We start from the raw sequence: 23,598 nt of genomic DNA on the forward strand, positions 1-23,598 counted from the left end.
CCTCAGGTAACTGTTGCAATTGCCCTAGGACCGGGTTGGGTTTGCCCCACGGGGCCGGTCCCTTCAAGCTTCATGGCTCCCTGGGGCTGGGACAGTATATGGAGGGACATTCTATAGCGTGTATCTAGGCCACATCCATTAAGGGATGACTCGTTTCCTCACTTTCTGCTCTGCAGTTAAGTTTTAATATAATTTTAAATAAGTGGATACTTATTTGTGCATTCATCTAGAAACTAAAAAACCTTTAAAGTCAGGACTTTACAGGAATTGAAGAAAGCACTGTGGGTCGGGGAGACTGTCACCAATCACTCACAATCTGGCCTATGCCACCACAGCCCCAAGGGCTCTTCTCCCCAAATACTGGCTGCTGAACGGGCTAGACCCCTAGCCTCTCCTTTCTGGTACCTCAGCCAGAACACAGACTCTTTTCATTTTAAGGATTTTGTTTCTAATCACCATGTGGATATAGGATTTAAAAAATGAATATGCAAGAGTTACCAGTTACCCAGGATCTTGGAAAGCTCTTACACCTATGGCCCTGGTATCCTTTCTGACCTCTTCCTGAGATGGGAATGGCAGCCCAGTTAGGTTTCTGTTTTCTGTTTTTACTTCAGAAAGTAGAGGTCACCAAACCTCTTGCTTCCTTCTGTTCCAGGCTTTCTGGAGACCAAGAGACACCCTTTCTTTCCTTCTCTTAGACAATAGATTTCACTGAAATTCCAAGTGACTGTTCTTCTAAAGTGCAATTAAACAGACATTTTTTTCCCCAGACATTTCACAACATGCTGGCTGAATGGTAAAAGCCCAACAGACAGTATTTGCTAATGGACAGGTCGTAAGTTACCTGAGTAGATTTCACTTTCAGATTCTTCTCAGTATAGACTGGTCAACTTGTTGCTTTGTTGTTCTGAGTTGCCCTGAGTAGCCACCCAATGGGGTTCCCCATCTGTGGCTTGGTAGGAAACAACATTCTTTAGCAGCCTTGATGCAACTGGCAGGGCAATGGCCACAGCCTGCCTTTGTAAGCAGGACGCAGGGGCATTAACTGCATTGTTTCTGGATGTTGGCGTAAATGTTGTCCTGCCCTGTAGTCCTTCAGAACAAAACTTGAGGTTGAATCCCTTTTGTTGGGGGTAGATACGGGAGTGTATTGAGCTCCATGGAAAACAGACAGGAGGACTCTGACAGATGGGGAAAGGGTCACCCCCACCACAGGGAGCCAGCCTGGACGTGGGTACTATAGCAACCCACTGAGAATTATCCTGCGAATTAAAGGATGGTTGGATTCACTAGGTCTGCCCAGGCAGGGAACCCGGCTGGGTCTTTGTCAGCCGGCAGATGAGAGGCCGGTGTGCGGCGGTGTGATCTGACAGTTTGGTTGTGCTTAGACAGCTCTATGCTGCGGAGGTGACTTGACTCCGAGTCTCACTGCATGTACGTATGTCAACCAGTGGCACAGCAAGGAGGGAGGCAGTTGGGAGCAACCCACTCCCGGGGCAGGCAAAAAGTATCAAATTTCTGAGTGCGTACATGTCTGTAGAAATTTTTAAAACAATAATAAAACTTAAAGTCCGTTTGCTTTTTATTATTTTCACGTTCCAACAGTTCCAAACAATGTGCGGTGATAGAATACTTCTTCATAGGGGCAGACGTCTCGCATGCCCCTCCCCCACCGCCTTGGTGCACTATGGGGATAAACAAGCACCAGGTGGGAAGATTACAAATCAGTGAGAGAGTAAACAGAAAGCAAATGACCCCTGAGATAAGATAAGAAGTTTTTTTATCCTCCAAATTCCATTTTGTGGAGTTTAGAGAAGGTTGATCTGTCTGCCATGGTCCTTTCTCTTGCTTAGCTTGTGTCCTGGTTATCTATTGCTGCTTTTAAAACCACACCAACATTTAGTGCCTTAAAACAACAATCTTTTGTTTGCTTGTGATTCTGCAGTTTTGACAGGGCTCAGTGCGGATGGCTCATCTCTGTTCCATGTGGTGTCGGCTGGGTTTGGAACTTCCTAGAGTGCTTTTTAGCTCATATGTCTGGTACCTGAGCTGGGATGAGCTAAATATTTAGGGGCTGGCCAGGCATGTGTCTCTCTCTCCATGTGGCCTCTCCATATAGCTGGCTAGCTTGGGCTTCCTCACAGCATGGTGGTCCCTTCTGATGTGGCAGCCGGCTTTCCCCAGCGTGCAAAGCAGCGGTTGTCAGGCTTGCTTAATGTCTGGTCTTGGATGTCCTAGAATGTTTTCTCTGCCACATTCTATTAATCAAAACAGTCCCAAGGCCAGCCCAGATTCAAGGGGAAGGAAAATAGTCTATTTCACAATGAAAAAAATAGTCTATTTCACAATGCTCCTTGGAAGCATCAGCTACCTCGCACTGTTTTCTCTATCATAACAAAGTATTGTATGCATTCACATTTTGCCTTTACTAGTTGATAAACCTTATCAAATTGGAAAAAGTAGGTCTTGATTTGACTTTTTAAAAAATTAGACCTTTAGAATTATCACGCCTTTGTTCTGAATGGGAAGATGGTCTCTTCAGGGATTCCTAAGAAGAAGGAAGAGATTATGGCACTCCAAGGATACCAATAACATTTGAGAGAAAATATGAGGGTGTGCTTGACTTGCCAAAACCTAAAATCTAAAGCACACTCAATTCCATGAGGTTGTCCAGACCAAGTTACAGCCTCAGTCTACCTCCTGAGAAAAAATCAAATGGCCACCATATTTTGGTTATTACTTCTGGGTATCAGACAAATACCTGCACTTTGATTGACATCCTTCAAAACCAGTATTGTTGGAAATGGGCTGACCACAGGATTCTTGGGAGGGTCAGAATGTGAGAGTTCTTCAGACGCTACTGTAGGATATACCTGTCGGTGGGTTGCTATAAATTTCGCCTTGGGTCAGAGAATTGCATCTCAGTCCGAACAGGACCCACATGAAAGTGGAGCTGTACCAACATGACTCCCTTGCCCCTGCCAGACACAGCCAATCCATCTATCCGCATACACAGCTTTGGTTTGGAAAGTATTTTCCAGCCCACTGTCTCATTTTCTTCTCACTATAAATAACCGGTGAGCAGGTTGGCCCCGTGTGAATGCCAACGGTTTGCAGGTATGTAAACAGTAAGACAGAGGTCATCACCTCCCCGGGTCACATGGGAGCTCGGATGCAGAGCCTGGGGAAGAAGCACTCTCCACGCTCTCCTTCCTCCAGGGTTCTTCAGGTCTGCTGGAGCAGAGGGCCCTCCAGACACGGACCTCTCTGCCTTGGGGTCTGGTCTCATGGCCCCTTCTGCCTTGCCCGACTGTAGGTTGAATCCTGAGCCTACAGGCAAGTTCAGTCAGCTCCCCGTGTCAGTTATCACAGGGTGATGGGGTCTGGCTCAAAAACGAGGTTAAGTGGGCCAGCACCCCCTGTATCTGGAGCCAGACTTTCTTTCCCAAGAAGGCCAAGAAGTGGACCTGCCTTTACAGGGCCACGTCTAAGGCTTTACCCCTACAATGGCCTCAGTGGGCCCCTTGGGGCCTTTGGCCTCCATCACTCTCAACGCCCTTAATTTTCCTCTCACAGCAAACACGGCTTTACGTCGCTCTGTGCCCCAAACCCTCGGGCCCTTACTCGGGCAAAGGGTCGCTGGGGTCGGGGCTCTTCCTCTCCTCTCACCCTTCCCGTTCTTCCTCACACTCCTGCGGGCTCCCATTTCTGCTCCCCCCGGCCCTCCCCTGCTCCCCTTCCCGGTAGCCCCAGTGCCGGCACCCGACACACACCCCCTTCTCGCCCTCCCTTCCGCTCGCCCCTCTGGTCGCCCCTCTGGTCGCCCCTCCGCGCCCCGGCTTTTGTTGCCCGGGCTTGTTTCTAACTTGAGAGCGTCGCCCGGCTCGGCGCCAGGTCACGTGCGTTAGTGACAACCTCTCGCAGGGCGGCCCCGGGGCCCCCGCGCCGCCGATTGGTGGGGTCGGGCCTGGCGCGGCCCCGGGGCGGGGCGGCCAGGCGGGCGGGCCCGACGGGCGGGCTCAGCGGCCGATCAGCTGTTCCGAGCGCAGCACAACAACAAAAGGAGCGAGACGGGCGGCCGGCGGCCAGTGGTTCAGCAACGGGACAGGCGGGCAGGCTCCGCGCCCCGCGCCCGCCGTCCGGGAGCCGCAGCTACCTCAGCAGCCCCTGCGCGCCGGTCCCCGCCGGTCCCCGCCGAGCGACGCGCCCGCCGCCTTCGCCGCCCGTCTCCGCTGCCGGTCGGGCCCACGTAAGTGCGGGCGGGGCCGGCGCCCGGGGCCGCTCGCTCCTGCCGGCCCGCGGGCCTCGGACCGGCCGCGGGCCGCGCCTCCCGCCTCTGCCCCTGGCGGCGGCCGGCCCGCGGCCCGGAGGTGCGGGCGGAGGCGGACGAGCCGCGCGCTGGGCGGCGGGTGGGTGTTTGGTTTCTGCCTCCTCCCGCGAGCGTGGCCTGTTTTCTTGGCCGCGGCAGGACCTCCTCCTCTTTCTCCTCCTGCTCCTCCTCACTCCCCTCCACTCCTCCTCCTCCTGCCCTCGGCCGTTGGACTGGCGTCGGGGGCTCCGGGCTCCGGGAGGAGCGACAGCGGCGCCCCGCTCCGCCCGCTCGGCCGCCCCGCGCTCCTCGCCGCCCCCGCCAGCCCTCGACGCCCCGGGTCGCCCTGCGGCCCGGGTCGCCCTCCTCTCTTCCGCGGCCACCAGCGCCTAAAGTGCCCCGGGGGTCCGCCTGCCCGCTGCAAGTCCCCTGACCCTGCTTGATCTTACACCTCGCTCTTTGAGGCTGCACCTGTGGAAGGGGCACTGTACTTGCCCGTCAGGGTCAGATCCTCATCGTTTTCCCCTGCCGCCGATGGAGCGCTTACTCTGTGCCGTATACTATGCTGAGGGCTTTACGTGCACCAGTTATCGCAGTTGCTCCTCACCGAGGCCCTCTGAAGTAGGTTTTATTATCTTGTGGATGGGAAGCCCGAGGCCCAGAGAGATTAAGTTATTTTACTCGAGGCCAACAGCCGATTAAAAGGGAATGGTGTTTTCCATTTCAAAGTTGCAGATGAATTTTATGTGGGCATTCCAAGTTTTGTATTACATTTCCTAGTTGCCTGTTTTCATCATCTTCTGTGTTGATTACAGTTTGGGAGAGGTTAAGGAAGAGCCCCTTCCATCTGTAACTCCCAAGTATTTGGGCATTTGTTGCTAAAAGAGCCTTTTCTAAATGCAGAGTAGTTTTGGAAAAGGGGAGGAGAAAGTGACCCATGGGGTCATTGAACAGAGGTAATAATGAGGTAAGATCCTGAAATCATTTGCTTGGTAATTGAAATACATTGTTGTATTTGTGAAATCCCTGGGAAGCATTTCATTTTAAGTCACAGCCACTATAATTCTGAACTGGCAGCATAGTTTTTAAAGGCTCCTACCTGGAACCAGGACCTCATTAATTTATATGACCAAGGCCTCTTTTGTTTTTTCATCTCATCTTTTGTTCTTTTCTGTGAATGCTTGCTTGCTCTGTTGTTCCCTCATACTTCTCTTGGGAATGGCCCTACCTTAAAAATGGAAGGTTTATAGGCAGGGAATGACGACTTACTGCTGTCTGTGCCCACTGTCGTTCATCCTTCAGGGCAGACAGTGGTGGGTCTCTGGGAGAATAACCCCCTATGACCGGTTGAATAGGCGTTGTAGAAACAGAACAAGCGAAGACAACTTTCTTGGCTCGGTTTTTCTGCAGTTTACAATCCATTCTAAATTACCAGCACATTTATTTTTCTAAACTAAAAAGGGTGGGCTATAAGGAGAAAAATCATTTTGAGGCCGCTTTTCAGTGAAGATGTGTTAGGTTCACCACCTGATATTTCGAAACTGTCAAGAAGCCACAACTGTACACATGGTTCACAAAGTTAGATCATCAAAGTTGTGGGTTTTTGTTTTTTTTGGTTTTTTTTTTTTTTTATTCAAAAATGTTGTTTTTGGAGCCTCCTACTGGCAGTCAAAATCAACTGAAAAGCACTGTTCTCTGAAGTTCATAGAAGCAGAGGTGAGGCTGAAAGGAGCCTGAGCAATCATCATGTGCAGGGAAAAGCAAGACACGTGGACCCACACGGATTTATGCTCTAATGCTGGCTCCACACCTGACCAGCTCTGTCACTTTCGAGCGAGTTACTTAATTTCGGAGCCTCAGTTTCCTGTTAGTGAAACATGACAATTACCTCAACTCACTGTCACGTACAATGAGTATTCAGTAGATTGTAGCTCTAATTATTATATAAACATTTTGCAGATAAAAACATTCAGACCCAAAGATGCTAAGCGGCTTACAGTCACACTGCTGGCTTGGAGTGGATTTAAGTATTCCAAGTTATATTTAATATTCTGAGTTAATATTTACTGGCTGCCTGCTGTGTGTCTGGCACTATTCTGAGGGAGACACACTTAATCCTCACATTGGCACTATCCTCCCCATTTTAGGGATGAGGAAACTGAGGCAGCAAAAGTTTACTAAATACTTAAGTTCATGCAAGCTGCAAACAGCAAAGCCAAGATTTCAAACACAGCAGGGTAATGCCAGAGCCACACTGACTGTTGGTCGCTTGCCTGTCTCAAAAATAAGAAAATAAATTATTCTAACAAGCTCTTCTAGACTAGCAACGGCTTTTCTAAGAATGCCCTTCCCCCTCAGTATTAAACTTAGCCACCTTTCTCTCCCCACAGAGCATTTCTAACTCATGTAATAATACGAAAAGCATTAATGATAAAATGTTAAGTAACAAAGCAGGATACAGTATTGTGCATTCACTAGACGTCCTGATGAAAAGAAACCTTATGTGGAGAAGAAAATGCATAAAATGCTAACAGTGGTTGCAGCAAAGCAGTGAAATAATTATTCTCCCTATTTTCTAAACTGTTTATAATGTAGTTTTGTTTAATTTTAAAATGAAAAAGACTTATTTGGGGAGGGAGGGAGGTCTTTTGAGCCAGGAGAACAGGGACAAAGCTGCCTTCTTGAAATGCTGGGGCCCAGATACTTTGTTTCTTTTCTCCACTGGGGTGAGACTGCCCTGGTAGATTGGCTGAGGTTGGTTAGTTACTGTGGAAAGCTCGCAGATGCCCCAGACAATAGCAGTGCTACCTTACCTAGCCTTCCTTGACCCTACCTCTTTCCGAAATTTCAGAATTGTATTTGTAAATTTGTCCTCTTAGGACACATGCTTTCTCTGGAATTTTCACTTTACTTTTATTATTACCCTAGAGTTGTAAATATCAAAAAGTCCATGACCGGGGCGCGCCTGGCTGACTCAGTTGGTAGAGTGTGAGACTCTTGATCTCAGGGTGATGAGTTTGGGCTCCATGTTGGGGTTGAGTTTACTTTTTAAAAAATTAAAAGAAAATGTCTGTGACATGTAGTGAGAAGTGAAGTCTGAGGCTCTGCTTTGACTTACAGCTCCACATAGAACCAGCCCCATCAGGAGCCTCCATTTCTGGGCAGGAGCGAAGGTGAGGGATAGCAGTGACTGGATAGGGCCAGTCCCTGGGTAATTGGAAGGTTAGACTATCAAGATTTTAGAGAGATTTTTCTAGAAGGCCAGTAGAAGTATATAATGTGAGTTATATGTATGTTTAAGTTTTCTAGTAGCCACATTAAAAAAGAAAAAGAAATAGGTGAAATTAATTTTTTTAATATATTTTATTTATCCTAACATATTCCAAAATTCCTTCTTATTTCAACATATAATTAACATAAGAATTATTGAGATATTTTACGTTATTTTTGAGGGGGCACTAAGCCTTTGGAAATACACTCTGGTGTATATTTTGAACATCACATCTTAATTCATATGTAAAATTTTCATGAGAAATAGTTCATCAGTTGTTCAGAACATACTTGAAAGTTTCCAAAAATTGACTCAATTTTGTCAGCTTTCAAATTTGAATTTGAAGTGGATTAAAATTAAATAAAATCTGAAATTCAGATTTTTGGTCATGCAAGTCCTATTTCAAGTGCTCATTCACCTGATGTGCCTTGCGGCCACCTCACTGAACAGCTTTAGCATGTTGGGGGCTCTCCAGCAGCTCCTGTCCTTTCTGACTCCTCCGGAAAGCAGAGCCAAAGGAACTTTGCATAGTTAGCCCTACCCCACTTCCTCATTGTGCTGGAGGTCTATGGGGAGAGTAAAGAGGTGATCCAACACAGTCTCCCATTTTCCTAATGGTGAGACTGAGGCTCAGAAGGGTTAGATTGTTTAGCTCCAGCCACCTATGGTAGAGAGAGAGCCAGAACCCTCTCCTGCCGGTGCCCAGGCCAGCCCTCTTTCCACCTCTCCCCAGGACTCATCTTTGTCCTTCCCACGGGGCCTCAGCAGGTGTGTCATGTAAATGCCAGCCATGACTCAGGACAGATGAGAATGAGCTCTTCCCGTGCCTGGCGGGGCTCCTGAATACTCTGCCCACCTGAGGTTGGTTGCCCTTGCAGGACATATGGGATATCTCAAGGCAGCCTCTGACTTCAGGAAACTAAAAGAAGATTAACTTGTGCTGCCCCGTGGAAAGTTCCTCCAGAGGCACCTTTTCTGTGGCAGAGTTGTCTATGTTCTAGGCATAAGCTGGCTTCTCTCACCTGGATTTGGAGCTGTAGCCGCGGGGGGTGGGGTGGGGGTGGGCGCAGTTTGCAGTTGGGAACCCGCAGCTGCCCAACCACAATGGCGCCAGCATGGTTTTCTGCCTTGTAGCTGCCACTTAACTGGCCTGGGCCCCAGTAAGTTACCCTCACGTGGCATCGCAGTTGGGGGACAAGGTGCTCCTTCAGGATGAGCAGGGGTTTTCTTGTGGGGTGCTCTGCTTTGCACCCAGCAGCTCCAGCTTCCTAGCTGATGCAGGGCCTGAGGCCAGCCCTGTACTCTGGAGAGTTGGGATTATTCTCTCAACTGGTTCAGCAGACACAGGATTGTACTTGGGGCCGATACATGCCTTCATAATTTAAGAGAAATGGGGGGAAGATTTTTTAAGTATCTTTTTTCCCCTCCTAGCTCATATGCGGAAAACCTTTGTTTACATCAGACCTTATGATAGCTCATCTTTTAGGATGTAACTATGACACCACAGTAGGTCAAGCAAACTGCGCAAGCCCGCTTTTCTTCTGACTTCTCTTACATGGAACGTAAAGCTGAATTTGAATTCTGTACTAGAGCTCCAGCCCTCATGATTTGGCCATGCTGCTTTCCAGAAGGGTTTCTGGAAGACTGGTTATGCAAGTAACATTTCCTGTTTACTCTCTCTTAATAATTAATGGCTGATGATGACGGATTGTGACCACAAAAGTGTTCAAATGTCATTTATTTGAACACAGAGTTGTAGTACTACACATTCGTGGTCGCGTGCCAAACGGTTGTAGCCGTCCCATTTGCACATAAAAAATTCAGCCAAGAGTCTCCTCCACTACAGATTGTAACTACATTTACAGCTAAAAAATGATGATTGTTTTGAAAGTGAAGGATCAAGAGTCTGGACTTAGGGATTCAATCATGAGAAAGAATATCATTTAGTGAAATGCTTTTCACCAGGCCTGGATGGTCTCATCTACTCGTGGTTTCTGTTAGCCCTGTTGTGTTGACGAGTCCCGAATCTGTGCCCCCAGCTGAGACCGTGTCCTTGCACTCCAAAGCCCTGTATATCTTCAGCTGCCTGCTAGACAACACCAAGTACGTGACTTGCAGATTCTCAAATTCAGCATGTCCAAAGTGCCCAGCCTGCACCTTCTGCAGTATGCCTCTTCTACTGAGTGGTCCCACCGTCCCCCCTCCATTGGCTTCTGGTAGAGGGTCATCCTCCACATTGCCCTCCCCGTAACTTCTGGCTTAGAAGGTCCTATAGGATCTGGTTTCTGCTTAGCACCCCCAGCCTGCCGTCATGACCATCCATCTGGATCTTGAGTCAAACAGAAGGGGCCACATTCTCACTCATCTGTAGGCTTCCTCCATTCTTGGTCTTCTCAACCACTGCAGACCAGAGTCATTTACTGCAGGAGTCCTTCCTGACCTCTACCTGCGCGGATCTGAGGAACACCCCGTACGTTTTCCATGGCGTTCATCACATTGGGTTGTTCACACTTGCCGTGGGAGAGCTGAATTCACTGCTGCCTCCCCTGTGCTTAGCACTCTGCCTGATGCATAATAGGTACTCAGTAAATATTTGTAGAAGAATAGTTGACATTGACTGAGAACTTTGTGCCAAGTACCTTGCTAAGTAGGTTTCCTGCGTTATCCCATTTCACAAGAGTAGGGTCAGGGAGACCATCAGGGAGGTAGTGATTGGCAAAGTCCAGAGGGACAGCAGATCGGCTTCAACTAGGAAGACAAATGGCAAGAAGTGGGCAGGTTGAAGGCCCACCCATGGGCCTCTGGAGTCAGCAGGACTTGGTGAAAGTTCGGTTGAGAGGCTGGATGGGAGCAGAAGGAGCCGCTGCTGGGTTGTTGGCCTGGTCACTGCTGGCTGCTGCCGCCCCTTGCTCAGAAGGGAAGGAGGACATGTATGTACGTTTGTGTGGGGAAGGGGGGTATTAAAAGTGCTCTTGGTATGTGTTAGGTTTGATATGGCCATCAGGTAACCAGGCAGAAATGGTTATATAAATCTGGAATTCTGGAATGAGATCAGACAAGGCTGGAGTTCCTCACTTAGAACTCACCATGGGGCGCCTGGGGGCTGAGTTGGTTGAACGTTCTACTCTTAATTTCGGCTTAGGTCATGATCTCAGGGTCATGAAATCGAGCCCCGCATTGGGCTTAGCATGGAAACTGCTTAAAGATTCTCTCTCCTCCCTCTGCCCCTCCCTGCTCCCCTGCTCACATGTGCTCTCCCTTAAAAAAGAAAGAAAGAAAAGAAAGAAAGAACTCACCAGAACTCACTGAGGTGAACTATAGCCAGCGACAGTAGTAGAACTTCCAACTTGCGCGGAGCGTAAGCAGCAGAGCCAGCGTTTGGAGCAGGTGTGCTGACTGCAACACCTTGCTTCTCGCCACCACACGGGGAATGGTTTCGGGGCTCGTGGCTGTCCTCCTCAGTCCGCTTCGGTTTAGATTTCTTGGTGCCAGTGCAGGACTTGTTTTGAAGGTCAAATGATGCTGTACTTGCTGATTTTTACATAGAATTAGGTATGCTTACAGTCACATAGAAGAACAGAACAGAAGAGAAAATGAGCCAAGGAGAGCTGGTGGTCACCCAGTACCGTTGCAGGCTTCCTTCGGCAGCTCCTGGGCCGCTGAGTGTCCTACGGCAAGACCGTTGATTTCTGGTGTTTGCTCTTCTTCTTACAGAAAAGCAGTATTTCAGCGGGAAGTACATGAGTCAGATTTATTCCTTATAAAAGCACAGATGTGAAAAATAACCACCTGCTTCCCTTTCATTTCACATTGCTTTACAGGTTGCATTTGAGTATTCAGTTTGTAACAGTTTATAAATAAAAGCTATTGCATTTCTTGTGCTTGACGCCTGTAGGAAGAGAATAGCTGTAGCTACAGGCTAAGGCCTTGAGCTTTCGTCTATAGGGATGTGTGTGTGTGTGTGGGTACACGCTCTTGAAACCACACACACAGGTTGTATGAATATATGCTGAGTTGAAATAACCTTCCTGTCCTATCTTATTTTAGGGATAACGACTCTTCTTGCTCTCACCTAAGTTGAATAAGCACCTCGTGCACTTTATTCTCCTGTCGTGCCATCAGGCTGACTGAAGACAGTGTTTTGAAATCTCAGCTGTAAAGACATCCCGCCAAAGTCTCAATCTTGCCTTAACAATGTTCCAGAGACTGAATAAAATGTTTGTGGGTGAAGTCAATACTTCTTCCAACCAAGAACCAGAGTTTAGTGAGAAAGAAGATGATGAATGGATTCTTGTTGACTTCATAGGTAAGGTATTCCTAACTGTTCATCATCACAGCAAAAGTGGAAACTCTCGCGTCTCAGTTTTTGCATAAGTAAACAAGTAACTCTGAAGGTTTTGAGGCCTTAAAAGTAAATAAGCAAGAATTTGTCTAAAAAATTGCAGGAAACTTCCTGTGCCAGATGATCAGTCAGTGAAATTGATTGACGTCAGATCTTCCAGTTTTGCAGCTCTCATGCCCTGTTCATATCAGATGCACTTGAATAGGAAATCCTATGCTAGACGAACAGTGACACGCATTGCCCATCACCTTTCCTCAGCAGGACAGAAACAGTCTTCAAAACCCTTCCCGTAAAGCCCCATAATCCATCTGACGCAGGGTTACCCCACACATACACATACATACACTAGGTGCTCAGAAATTATTCTGTAATCATTGTGAGTGACTATAAATGGTTTTGTGTCTCACCTAAATGGCAAGAGGAATGCACCTCAGCTAACGGTATCATCTCTTCTTTTCCCGTGCCCTGAATGTGGTACCGTTGGGATACACGTGTTCCCCTGGGACTTCGCCACTGCCCGTGGACTGTGACGTAGGCGCCTGCGCTGGCTTCTCAGCAGCCGAAGCCAAAGCTGAAGCCATCAGTGAAGAGTCACGTGCTGAGCACCCTTCCGTCTTTTCCTGTTTACCCGCATCTCTTGAGTGCTTGGCTGATACAAGTGATTCCTGCTTGCTCCAGTTTGAGTCCTGTCCGATGGAGGAGAGCTGGTTTATCACCCCTCCCCCATGTTTTACTGCAGGTGGATTAACCACTCTCAAGGTGGAAACCAGTCCTATGGAAAACCTTCTCATTGAACATCCCAGCATGTCTGTCTATGCTGTGCATAACTCCTGCCCTGTTGTCGGGGAGGCCAGCTGTGGCGCTGATGAATGTGCTGACCCGAGCAGCCCCAGGTACGTTGTAAGGACAGCTGACCCTCGAACAGCGTGGGTTTGAACTGCGTGGGTCTACTTACACACACAGTTGTTTTCGATAAGCGGAGCACAGTACTGTAAATGTATTTTGTGTTCCTTATGATTTTCTTAATAACATTTTCTTTTCTCTGGCTTACTTTATTGTAAGAATACAGTAGATAATACCTATAACATGCAAAATATGTGTTAATTGGTGGTTGATGTATCGGTAAACTTCCCAATCAACAGTAGGCTATTAGCAGTTAAGTTTTGGGCAAGTCATAACTTACACATGGATTTTCAACTGCACGGGGTTGGCGCAGCTGACCCTGAGTTGTTCAGGGGTTGACTGTATTTTACTCTGTCCATAAGCGGTCTGTTTGGCGTGCAGTTTATTTATTTCTACTATAATTCAAAGCTAATTTTTTAGAAGATGCAAAGTGGTCTTGTTATAGATTTATGAACGCATGTGCATAGCGCACAAGGTAGTGGATGGTATGAAAAAAGCATGTTCATTTTAGACTTTCAAAAAAAACTCATTAGAACATGGCCCCAATTATATAATGGAGAGACATTGGATTTATAGTACTCTGCTAGTGACAGAGAAGAAAAGACTGGCATTTCTGCTAAGTCTCTCAATGTAACTGGCACTTTATACACTGAGTTATTTGGGGTATCAAATTCAACAAGAGTCGTATATCTTTCTTTCTTTCTTTTTTTTTTTTTTAGAGAGAGCGCGCGAGCAGGGAGGGGCAGAGGGAGAAGGAGAGAGAGTCTTAAGCAGGCTCCCCGCTCAGCGCAGAGCCAGACGAGGGGCTCGATCTCACAACCCCGAGATCATGACCTGAGCCGAAATCAGGAGTCAGACGCTCAACCGACTGAGCCACCCAGGCGCCCCAAGAGTAGTATATCTTAAAATAAAATTCTTATTTTCTTCCAGGTAGTCTTAGCTGGGTCACATCAAATGGCACGTAACCTCAAAAACTTGACAAATCTTAAACATGAAGTAGAATGGCGATTATACTGAAACATGTTGCTCTGCCTTACAGAGGAAAGATTTCATACCCAAACAGTATTTTCTTATGTGGAAGTCCTGATTGGTCTGAAAGGCTCTGTTTGAATGGCAGATAGGCTGAGGGCCTGGAAAGGTTCAGGGCGAGTGCCTGGTCAGTAAAGATTGATACGTTCCAAAACAAACTTATAGACATTCTATGGCCTTTATCCAATGAGTATATTCAAGATTGCTTCCACCTGCTAAATTAAAGCCCATGGCCATGTTAATCAGCTCAAAGTCTGGCTATTCACAATGCATGTTAGTGGAGCGTGCCTATGGTGGTAACAGTATTTGGGGGATGCTGGTCCTAATTCCCTATATACCTGTCAGCACTGCAGGTGAAGTGGAATCTTTGGAGCAGTTCAGAATGTTCCTGTAGTTAGTCCTGGATTCCAGAAGGCCTCTTTTTAGATTATTCGGGCTCTAACTCCACTAACTGGATCATTGTATATATCTTCTACTATTTCCTGTTTGCCAAATACAAACAAAACCCAGGCAGCTCATTAATTTAACTTACCAGAGTTTGCTGCACTCACAAGTCTTAATACTGCAAGTAATCTCATGATCTTCTATGAGGATAAACATATCCTTTACCAAACTGAGAAACAATTTGCTTATATAGTTACCTGGCTTTATACTGAGTAAGATCTTTGGTGGGAAATGTTACTTTAACTGGCACTTGCCAGCGCTTTAAGTTTTATCAAGAGATCAGTGTTTCAGGTATTCCAACAAAAATTTAAAATTTCTTGGACATGGTATTGATTAAATTGCCTTATAGTTGATTCAAATTAATTTCTTCAGTTCTCAGAAATGCTTCCCACCTGATTCTGATCTCACCTCTATGGAATTTCACTCAAGAGTTTAGCATGATTAATAGTCACTTTAAACTTACTGATATTTGTGTATTTACTTCTCAGGGTTTAAAGTGTGTGTATATGTACAGCAGCTTTTAAATAATATTATTATTCCAGAAGCAGTACATATGCATTGATGAAAATTAGAAAATGCAAATATGTAAAAATTAAAAAACTTAAAAAGACATTTGCACCATCCAGAGATGAACACTGTTAACACCCTAGCGCACATCCTTCCAGGTCGTTTTTTCTGCCCACCCGCGTACACACACACACACACACACACACACTTTTAACCTAACGGGGATCAGGCTATATATACTGTTTTATAACCTGCTTCTTTAGGCAATGATCTGCACCTTTTTCTTTTCAGTGAAATTTCACTTCATCTACTACTCACACTATACTCTGCTTTCTGCACTAGAGTCCAGAATATTTCACCTCATTTGTCCAAACCAGCATCCAGTCCAAGACCATGCTCTGTGTCTGGTCATGTGTTCACAGTTTTGATGCAGTCAGAATGATCATTTTTTTGGTATCTTGTTTGTTTTTATATCTTGTTATATGTTTTGATATAACATCTAGGAAAGTTAAACAAATATGTACTTTTCCATATACATAGGATCAAAAGAACACACATCCCTTTCCATGAATTCCTTCTGAACATAGGAAAGTACTGCAAATTATCATAGTTTTATAATAACTAAAATTTTTTTAACATCTTTATTTCTGGATTTCAAGTTCTTATTTAAAAAAACCCACTAAACCAAGATAGATCAGGTGTTACCAAAATTAGGATGGCTATGTAGTAAATATCTATATTTTCTGAGCAGGAAATAAATGATGTCTTTCAAAGTTAGATTGCTTCCATCCTGTCTCTCCTTGGGGATGTTACCATAAAGCATGTAAGAGGAAGGCGCTTCATAATTACAGATGGGCTTCCGAGTGTACATTTTATTGTATTTGGGCCTCTGTAAGTATTGTTTATGAGGTTTATGTGCTATCATAATCTTAAATAATACATGTGCCTTTAATGACCCATAGTAAACCAGTTTTAATACAGAAAATGCACCATGTCCTAACAGTAAAATTAAATAGCATTTTAAATCTTACTAGTGATTTAATAGTTCACCATTTAACATTTGTAGGGCCAGGAAAAGCTGCTTATAAGACTCACGGGCACAGAGTAAGTATACTCCCTTTGAGACTGTGTAATGTGTGTTATCAGTCTGAGCAGGAAGCTAAAGACTCAAAATGCCCACCTTTTAAAACTGCTGTCTTTATATTAACTTCTTTCTATCGGCTTCTTAACGTGACCCCCTTTAATTCTATTTTTAAAAAATCTTTTAAAAAAATAGTGTTTTCCTCTAGTGATTACAGGTACAATCTATAACTACCCTTGTTCTGTAAAATAACCCTCACAGCTCCTACAACTCATGTCATGTGTTGATATAGCTTATATCTATCCTATTAGACAGCTTTTAATGTAGAAAACATAGAATAATCATGTCGTTTGTAGCCATATTTTAAGATGTGTTCTCCACAGGTCTTTGCGACATTACTTTGCAAAGGCCATTCCAAAATGTGCCCTGTTGCGATATCAGTTAAAAACTTAGAGTTGTCTTTTACAATAAGCAGGTAGCTTTTTATCTAGAACAATGTTAAATGAATAGAATTTTCTTACGCATATTTCTATTAAATATCGATTTTAAGCTTGTTTCCTGGAGCATTTACTTATAGACAGAAAACCTGTGTGAAGGTGCGGTTAGCGTATTGCATCAGGGTCAACCCCGCTTCCTAAACACAGTCTTTGGAGTAAAACCTCTATTAGAATCTTGGTTGCCTGAGGTGGTAATTGTGACCTTAACATCACTGAGCCTCAGCTTTCTGATCAAAATTTGGCAATTAAAATATTTTCCTTTTAAGATTATGGTGATAATTAAATACATTAGATTTGCAAAAAAGTTGGCAAATAGAGATAGATATTCAATAAATGTTAGTCCCCCTCACAGAAAAGCTTATCTAAATGCGTTTGCTGCATAATTGAAATTCACTCAAAATGTAAAGCACTTTTCTAAAAAAATGCAGTCTACTTAACTAACCATCTGTGGATATGACCTATTTCTATGAAAAATTGGCTTCTCCTTTCTATCATTATCAGTCAGTGTGGACACAAAATATAAACTTCTCTGTCAGCCATGAGATACTAAGCTTTCATTCAATCATAAACAAATTAGTGTGGCAAATTGAATCACTAAGTACCTTTTTCAAGTTCATTAATAACATACTCTGTTACTTAATACATCCCCATGATTTTCTGTTTCAGAGTGGAAACTCCAGATGAAATGGGGCAGCACATTCATTGCTACGTTGCAGCTCTGGCTGCTCATACAGCTTTTCTGGAACAACCCAAGAGCTTTCGTCCTTCCCAATGGATAAAAGAACATAGTGAAAGACAGTCTTTGAACAGAAATAGCCTTCGTCGCCAAAATCTTACCAGGGATTGCCACTCTAGGCAAGTCAAGCACAATGGCTGGGCTGTCCATCAGCCCTGCCCCCGTCAGTACAATTACTAAGAATTTCAAGATTGGTTGGATTCTCTTGGTTTGTGCATATGTGTGTGGACGTGTGTGGACGGACAATGAAGATGCTGTTTCTTTACAGCCAACTGATGACCAATCACATAGTTTTACTGGTGTGTTTAGACACTATCTTGAAAACCAGATTTACATGCTGTGTATCACATAATGCCTTGCTTTTAACATTTACTTTTTTGTAAATTTTTTCAGAATATTTTTGGAAACATATCAATACAGTTACAGTGTTTGGTGTTTGGGGATGTCTTTAAATCTATTAAGGTGTACATGAGTTAGCATTCTAAAGACATTTCTTCCCAAGTATGAGAATAGGCATCTTTCAATTTCATTTTATTTTGTATTACTTAATCAATATTTTGAGTAAGCAAAAATTTATTCTCAGGGTCAGCCATACACTTTATTGACCAGTACTTGATAATCTTTTCTGTATATAACGAATGCATTTTTACACACTAACATGAGCATTAACAGGTGATAGTTGCCATGGATATAATGGAATTATGGCTGAACTTTCTCTGGAAAGAAAACTTGATACATTTCTGTGTGTATAGGTTCGTTTTTTTGTTTGTTTGGTTTTTTTCCCGGATTAGCCATGCAGTTCACTTTGGAATTCAGGTACATTAAGTGTTAGTGAACAGTGCATTCAGTAATTCCGACGTGACTGTGTGACTGGTACAGAGACATTGCAAGTATCGTGGGACAGAGCACTCGTCTCACACGCAGAGGGATTCAATTAGACCTGTGAAGTTGTATTTGGAAAAACTTATGTCTACAACTAACCCGCTAGTCCACTATTTAACTTGTTGGGAGTCTTTCCTGTCAGCTCTGCCCACTTGCCACCTCCCGTCAGCTGTTGACTCAGAAGTACATGTCCAGGCACTTTAGGGACTTCTTATTTATGACTGTCCAAGGGAAAGGAAGTAGGCTTTGTATTTCTGATGCAGTGATCCATCCTCTGCCGTGGAGACTGTCCTGCCAAGTGGCAAGCAAGGCTGAGGAGGGATTCCTGGTGACATCTTTTCCTAGCATCTAAATGAAGAGTGACAGGTGGGCTCCCTTGAGTTTCCATTTTTTGGTTTTTTTAACTGGGGCTTCAAGCGAAATCTTTAACCACTTTGGCCTCTGTTTCCTCCAGCAACGGGGTGGGGGGGGGAGTAGTAATATTGACTTCCCTCACAGTTGTTGTGAGGGCTGTGGGCTGTCCAGAACTGAACTTTGTGTGAAATTCCAAGGGCCTCTCTACTGAATCTAAGATGGGGTGGGGCCTGTGGCAGTGTTTCTGCCACAACTGTTGTTCCGAGTGTTGGTGCTAATGAGGCCAGGGTTCAGGGCTTGATTCACACCGGAGGCCAGTTAACACAGAGAAAATCTATTTCGTACCTCGTCAATCACTTCATTTTTTAGCAGTTGTGATGGGTTTTGCTGAGCCATCCACATTCACCAGTTTCCTCTCAAACTAAATTAAACAGACACAATCCAAAGCACATTCTACTGACAGAACAGTAGCATAACCTTTGTAATCAAATAGCTTATTTTTCCATCTCCTCTGCAACCCTAATTAAATAAATACATGTCTATCTAAGGTTTTCAAGGGAAAAAGCATATAGTTATGTGAAGTATTATATTTTTCAATAACCCTGTAACAGCTCAGTGCAGGGAACTATGGGAGACTTTTTTTTTCTTTTTTTTTTGTAAGGGAAGAGCTGTGCTCTTTCCTGCCTAGACTGGGATGTTTGGAGCCTGAAAAGGTCAGATAGCATCATTCGATGGTGGTAGGGGGTGGTTCTTCTGCTGGCCGATGAAGTGCCAGCAATGTCTGTCCCTTTAGAACAATAGTCTGCATCCCCCTTCTCTCCTTATTCCCTTTCCATTTCGACTACCCCTTTATTTATTTGTTTTCTAATGAGGGGCCAAGTCTGTAAAGTTTTGTCAAACTGAGCTAGAAGTTATTTTGTTACTCTTTGTGTTTACGAGAGTTGCGAGGTTAAGGTGGAGTTTTCATGAAGGTGTGTGTGTTTTACACCATATCTGTTATAGGGCCATGTGTTGGTAACTTGAAAATAGAACAGCTAAATGTTTTCTGGATGTAAGCCTCTGAATACATGGGGGGCTCTTTTTTCATATATTACATGCAAGTTGTTAGTACCTCACAAGCTACAGACGTTCAGCCATGAGAATTTGTTTGGCACCATGAACAGATTTGTATATAAAAGAGCAATGGTCTTTTCTTTGTTTTTACTATTATTTTTTCAAATTTCTTGATACCTGAAATACATTTACATCTCTATCCGTTATTGACTTTTTGTTTGCCTTATCTAGACCTAGTTTTTTATGGTTTATACCTGGAAAGCAAACACTTTCAGTCTTGGGGATGTTTTCTTAGGCTAACCATGCCATCTGTCATATCAGACTGTGGTTTCTGATCAATATCTAAGGTTTCTGCCTGAAATTGGCACATGTTAGAACTGAAGAAAGTAGTTAATTCGCTTGACGTTCTTGATCATTAGATGTTTGTTACGCATCTACTGTGTGCGAGACACAAGACCAATGATAACAGAACGATGTTGACCTGTTAAGTATTCTTGGAAACATGGCCAAAATGCAATTTATTATAAGTTAATTATTATCTCTGCTGTTGTAAATATTAGTAGTTTACAATGTGCTTTCGTGCATATTTCTTAAAACTTCAAGCAGTGAGAATAAAACCCCTCTCTGAATTTAGTGCTCTGACAGTTTCTAGACTGATAATACAGAATGTTACTTGGAAAAAGTCTGAAGTATGTGGTGCACACAAGAGTGCTTCATGAATGAGCTTCTTAGTTTTTAAAATGCACCATGTTCCTCAAAGTTTGTGTTTTTGTTAATAAAACATTTTATAATGTATTTTCTATGTTTATTACTTTTTCTTTCTCAGCTAACTATGTGTTGCTCTGTAAGTTGAACATGAACCATCCATTATTTATCTTCTGAGACAGTGCATTTATGTGGCTGGGTGGGGAATTTTTTGCAGAAGGTGCACAGTGATTGGATTTTTGACTTTCTCCTCCAGCGAACTTTTTCTGTGTTAATTTTCTGTACATTTTCCCAGTTCCCACGCAGGCTTTTCCTGTTGCCGTGCCTTCTGTTGTATCAGTACTTTGGTTCTAGTGAGAAGACAGTTTACTTAAAACTTGAGAGGGCTGTTCAGCATCACCCGTTGATTTTACTTCCCAAATCTGTGTAGTCCGCTGGTCCGTCATCTTTACATCTCCATTGAATCTGAGTGTCTTTGCTATTTCTCTTCCTCCTCAAGGAAAGATACTGTCTTTCTACACTTTTAGGAAAAAGCAAAAAAAGAGTATCTTTCTTATCCTCATTTTCTTTGAATTGGAAACAAAAGAAAGCAAAAAAAAAAAAAAAGAAGGATTCCAACTGGAAGATAGACATTTAAGTTTAAATAGATTAGTGGAAAAAGTTTAAGAGTTTCCAGGTATTTTTGTTTTTAGAATCAGTAAAAAGACTGCTCCTTGTACTGGAGATACTAGCACATGTTTGTAATGTTACCTTAAAATTAATCTTTTATTTTATAAGGCCCATTCATACCGGTTAAATTCTTTTAAGTCGGGCTACTCTCCTGGATGGCTTCACTGCCATCAGCCATGTTGATGCATTATAAATGGCATCCTTAGCTACTTATTTTAACGCTTAAAATTTTATATGAAATGCTTTATTTAGAAAACCTACCTAATACAGTGGTGTCAGCCTTGCCATGTACCGATTTCACTTGAAATATGACCAGTTACAGTGATTTAGGGTGGAGAAAGAGGTACTAGAAAGCACACAGATAAGGACATCTTTTTCTGTTTGCAGCAGTATCCTTTATGCGGGAGGAGATGTTACTATTCAGAGGAAGGCAGCTTAAGTGGATGTGTTGTATATCATTTAGAATTTTCCTTACAACATGTTTTTTTTAATTGTATAATTATTAAATGCCCCCATTTAGCTCCGTCTTTGCCTGAAGTTTTCATATTTGTTTTCTAGGTGGACTTCTAAAAACCAAATCAGGACTTGGGGAGTTCGATGTGTGCGTAGCCAAGCTTGATGTGTATGAGTGGTTTTGCTTGCCTTTTGGTGGTTTTCCTCCAGAGGTTTGGAACTATAATCAATGTGTGTGTGTGTGTGTGTGTGTTTTAAGTGACTTGGGATTTTTTCTCAAGTATAATTGTGAACACATTTGCTTTTCAAGGGCAGGGCATCCGTTGTAGAAACTGAAGAGTATTCTAGATTGTACTATGTGCCTTCTTGATGTATTTCTGGACACAAATTTTATTCAACTTGAAAACTCAAAAGGGACATTAGGTTCGATTATATACTGTACATCATCTATGCATAAATGGCAGCTTGTTTTCTTGAGCCACTGTCTAAATTTTTTTCTGTTTTTATAGAGTTTTTTATACTGATTGGTTCATAGATGGTCAGTTTTATACACAGACTAAACAATACAGCACTTTGCCAAAAATAAGTGTAGCATTGCTTAAACATTGTGTATTAACACCAGTTCTTTGTATTTGGGCTCAGTGGTGCATTTTGTGCTACTTGCGTTGTGGTTTTTAATGTCAATAAAAAAAATGTTCTTTAACTTCACATTTGTCAGATTCTCTTATTTTATCTTTGTGGTCACAGTCTTAAAACTAGATATAGCTTAGGGGCGCCTGGATGGCACAGCGGTTAAGCGTCTGCCTTCAGCTCGGGGCGTGATCCCGGCGTTATGGGATCGAGCCCCACATCAGGCTCCTCCGCTATGAGCCTGCTTCTTCCTCTCCCACTCCCCCTGCTTGTGTTCCCTCTCTCGCTGGCTGTCTCTATCTCTGTCAAATAAATAAATAAAATCTTTAAAAAAAAAAAACTAGATATAGCTTAATTAAATCACTTGCTGTTTAGTTTTACTTGCCCAAAAGATGTGTTTAATATGCACTTTAAATATTGTTTTTAAAATTTGTATGAAATCAGGATGTTACAATTTTTCACCTGAAATAAATAATCACTTAAGTGAACGTGAGTTTGAGGATGTACCTTTTCCCTCCAACCTGTATGTGTTAAACAAATACAGAATTTAATACACTGGCTCTTAGCCTTTTTTTTTTTTTTTTTTTTTAAGATTTTATTAGCGACAGAGCGAGCATGAGCGTGGGGGAGGGCAGAGGGAGAAGCAGACTTCCCACTGAGCAGGAAGCCTAATGTGGGGCTTAAGCCCAGGACCCCAAGATCACGACCTGAGCTGAAGTCAGACACTTAATCAACTGAGCCACCCAGGTGCCCGTGGTTCGTAGCCTTTTTAAAGCTAGGTGGTTGAATTCTCGATGGCTCTTTCCCAGATGAATACAGACACAATCTTGTATAAACAGTTTAGGGCGGTGCGGACATTCCTGATGTCCATTAATGCCCTTATTGTGGAGCTCTAGTTTAATCAGGCCAGGAAACATTCAGAGAGCCCAAAGAATATCTTCCATGTTAATGAATCCTTGGGGAAGATCTGCATTGTAGAACTAGCCTATTTCAAGACAGAATTTTATCCTCTCTGAGACTCCATGCTGAGATGTATAGATTGGGGATAGGCATGAGGAGGGGTCACCCCAAAGATGGGAAGAGCACCTACTTGGAATAGCAGGTGAATAGCCACTGCTGAAAAGTGTTTACCAGGCCCACTTACAAGGTAAAGGGGTGGCGGAGGGAAGCTAGCAGCACCATCACATCTCAGGGGCAGTGACTGCTTGGAGTCTAAAATAGGTAAGTCAGTGCACGCCTGGGGGGCTCAGTCAGTTGGGCGGCTGCCTTTGGCTTGGGTCATGGGGATCGAGCCCCATATGGGGCTCCCTGCTCAGCGGGGAGTCTGCTTCTCCCTCCGTCCTCCCCCCTGCTCATGCTTGCTCTGTCTCTCTCTCTCTCACTCTCAAATAAATAGAATCTTTAAAAAAAATTAAAAAAAAAATAAAAGTAAGTCAGAAGTGATGGTGTTTTGTAGGGATGGGCATGTCAAAGTTTCAGTTTAACATGTGTCTTCAGATTATCTAGCTCCTTTGTTTGAATTGGTATTGACCAGGAGGTTATTCGTTGTTGCATTGTCTGTAAATGCAACCCTAAAACCACTTAAATGTTTATACGGAGGAGAATGATGGAAAATATGGCACATCCACAGATGAAGGTCTATGCACGTTAATCCAAAAAAAGAAAAATGAGGATGAGCTCTGTGAACTGATCTAGAATGATTTCTGAGACTCTTAGAAGCAAAGCACAAAAGA

At 43.8% G+C, this 23,598-nt stretch overlaps 1 protein-coding gene across 3 annotated transcripts; it reads left to right on the plus strand.

Annotated features, from left to right (window-relative positions):
* Positions 1-4,037: 4,037 nt before the first annotated feature.
* TP53INP1 (tumor protein p53 inducible nuclear protein 1) lies at positions 4,038-21,943 on the plus strand. Of its 3 annotated transcripts, XM_087864718.1 has the most exons (6): positions 4,038-4,249; positions 11,628-11,886; positions 12,458-12,815; positions 13,545-13,717; positions 15,872-15,909; positions 17,050-17,142. In XM_087864718.1, exons 2-6 carry the CDS (start codon positions 11,775-11,777, stop codon positions 17,065-17,067), a joined length of 699 nt encoding a protein of 232 aa, XP_087720844.1. In that variant the 5' UTR covers positions 4,038-4,249; positions 11,628-11,774; the 3' UTR covers positions 17,068-17,142. The 3 variants fall into 3 exon arrangements, with proteins under 3 accessions (XP_087720844.1, XP_045661880.1, XP_045661878.1); XM_045805924.2 differs by lacking the exon at positions 13,545-13,717 and having other exon boundaries at positions 17,050-17,190; XM_045805922.2 differs by lacking the exons at positions 13,545-13,717; positions 15,872-15,909 and having other exon boundaries at positions 17,050-21,943.
* Positions 21,944-23,598: the final 1,655 nt, after the last annotated feature.

The sequence above is a fragment of the Ursus americanus genome, chromosome 9, assembly GCF_024610735.1.
Source record: "Ursus americanus isolate L20-20 chromosome 9, mUrsAme1.1.p, whole genome shotgun sequence".
Lineage (NCBI taxonomy): Eukaryota > Metazoa > Chordata > Mammalia > Carnivora > Ursidae > Ursus > Ursus americanus.

What these genes read in the sequence shown, in the direction of transcription:
- TP53INP1 (XM_045805922.2), top strand. Translation starts at nt 11,775, where the DNA reads ATGTTCCAGAGACTGAATAAAATGTTTGTGGGTGAAGTCAATACTTCT. An exon ending in GATTCTTGTTGACTTCATAG is followed by an intron (nt 11,887 to 12,457) that starts GTAAGGTATTCC and finishes ACTGTGACGTAG; the next exon opens with GCGCCTGCGCTGGCTTCTCA. An exon ending in GCTGACCCGAGCAGCCCCAG is followed by an intron (nt 12,816 to 17,049) that starts GTACGTTGTAAG and finishes TTTCTGTTTCAG; the next exon opens with AGTGGAAACTCCAGATGAAA.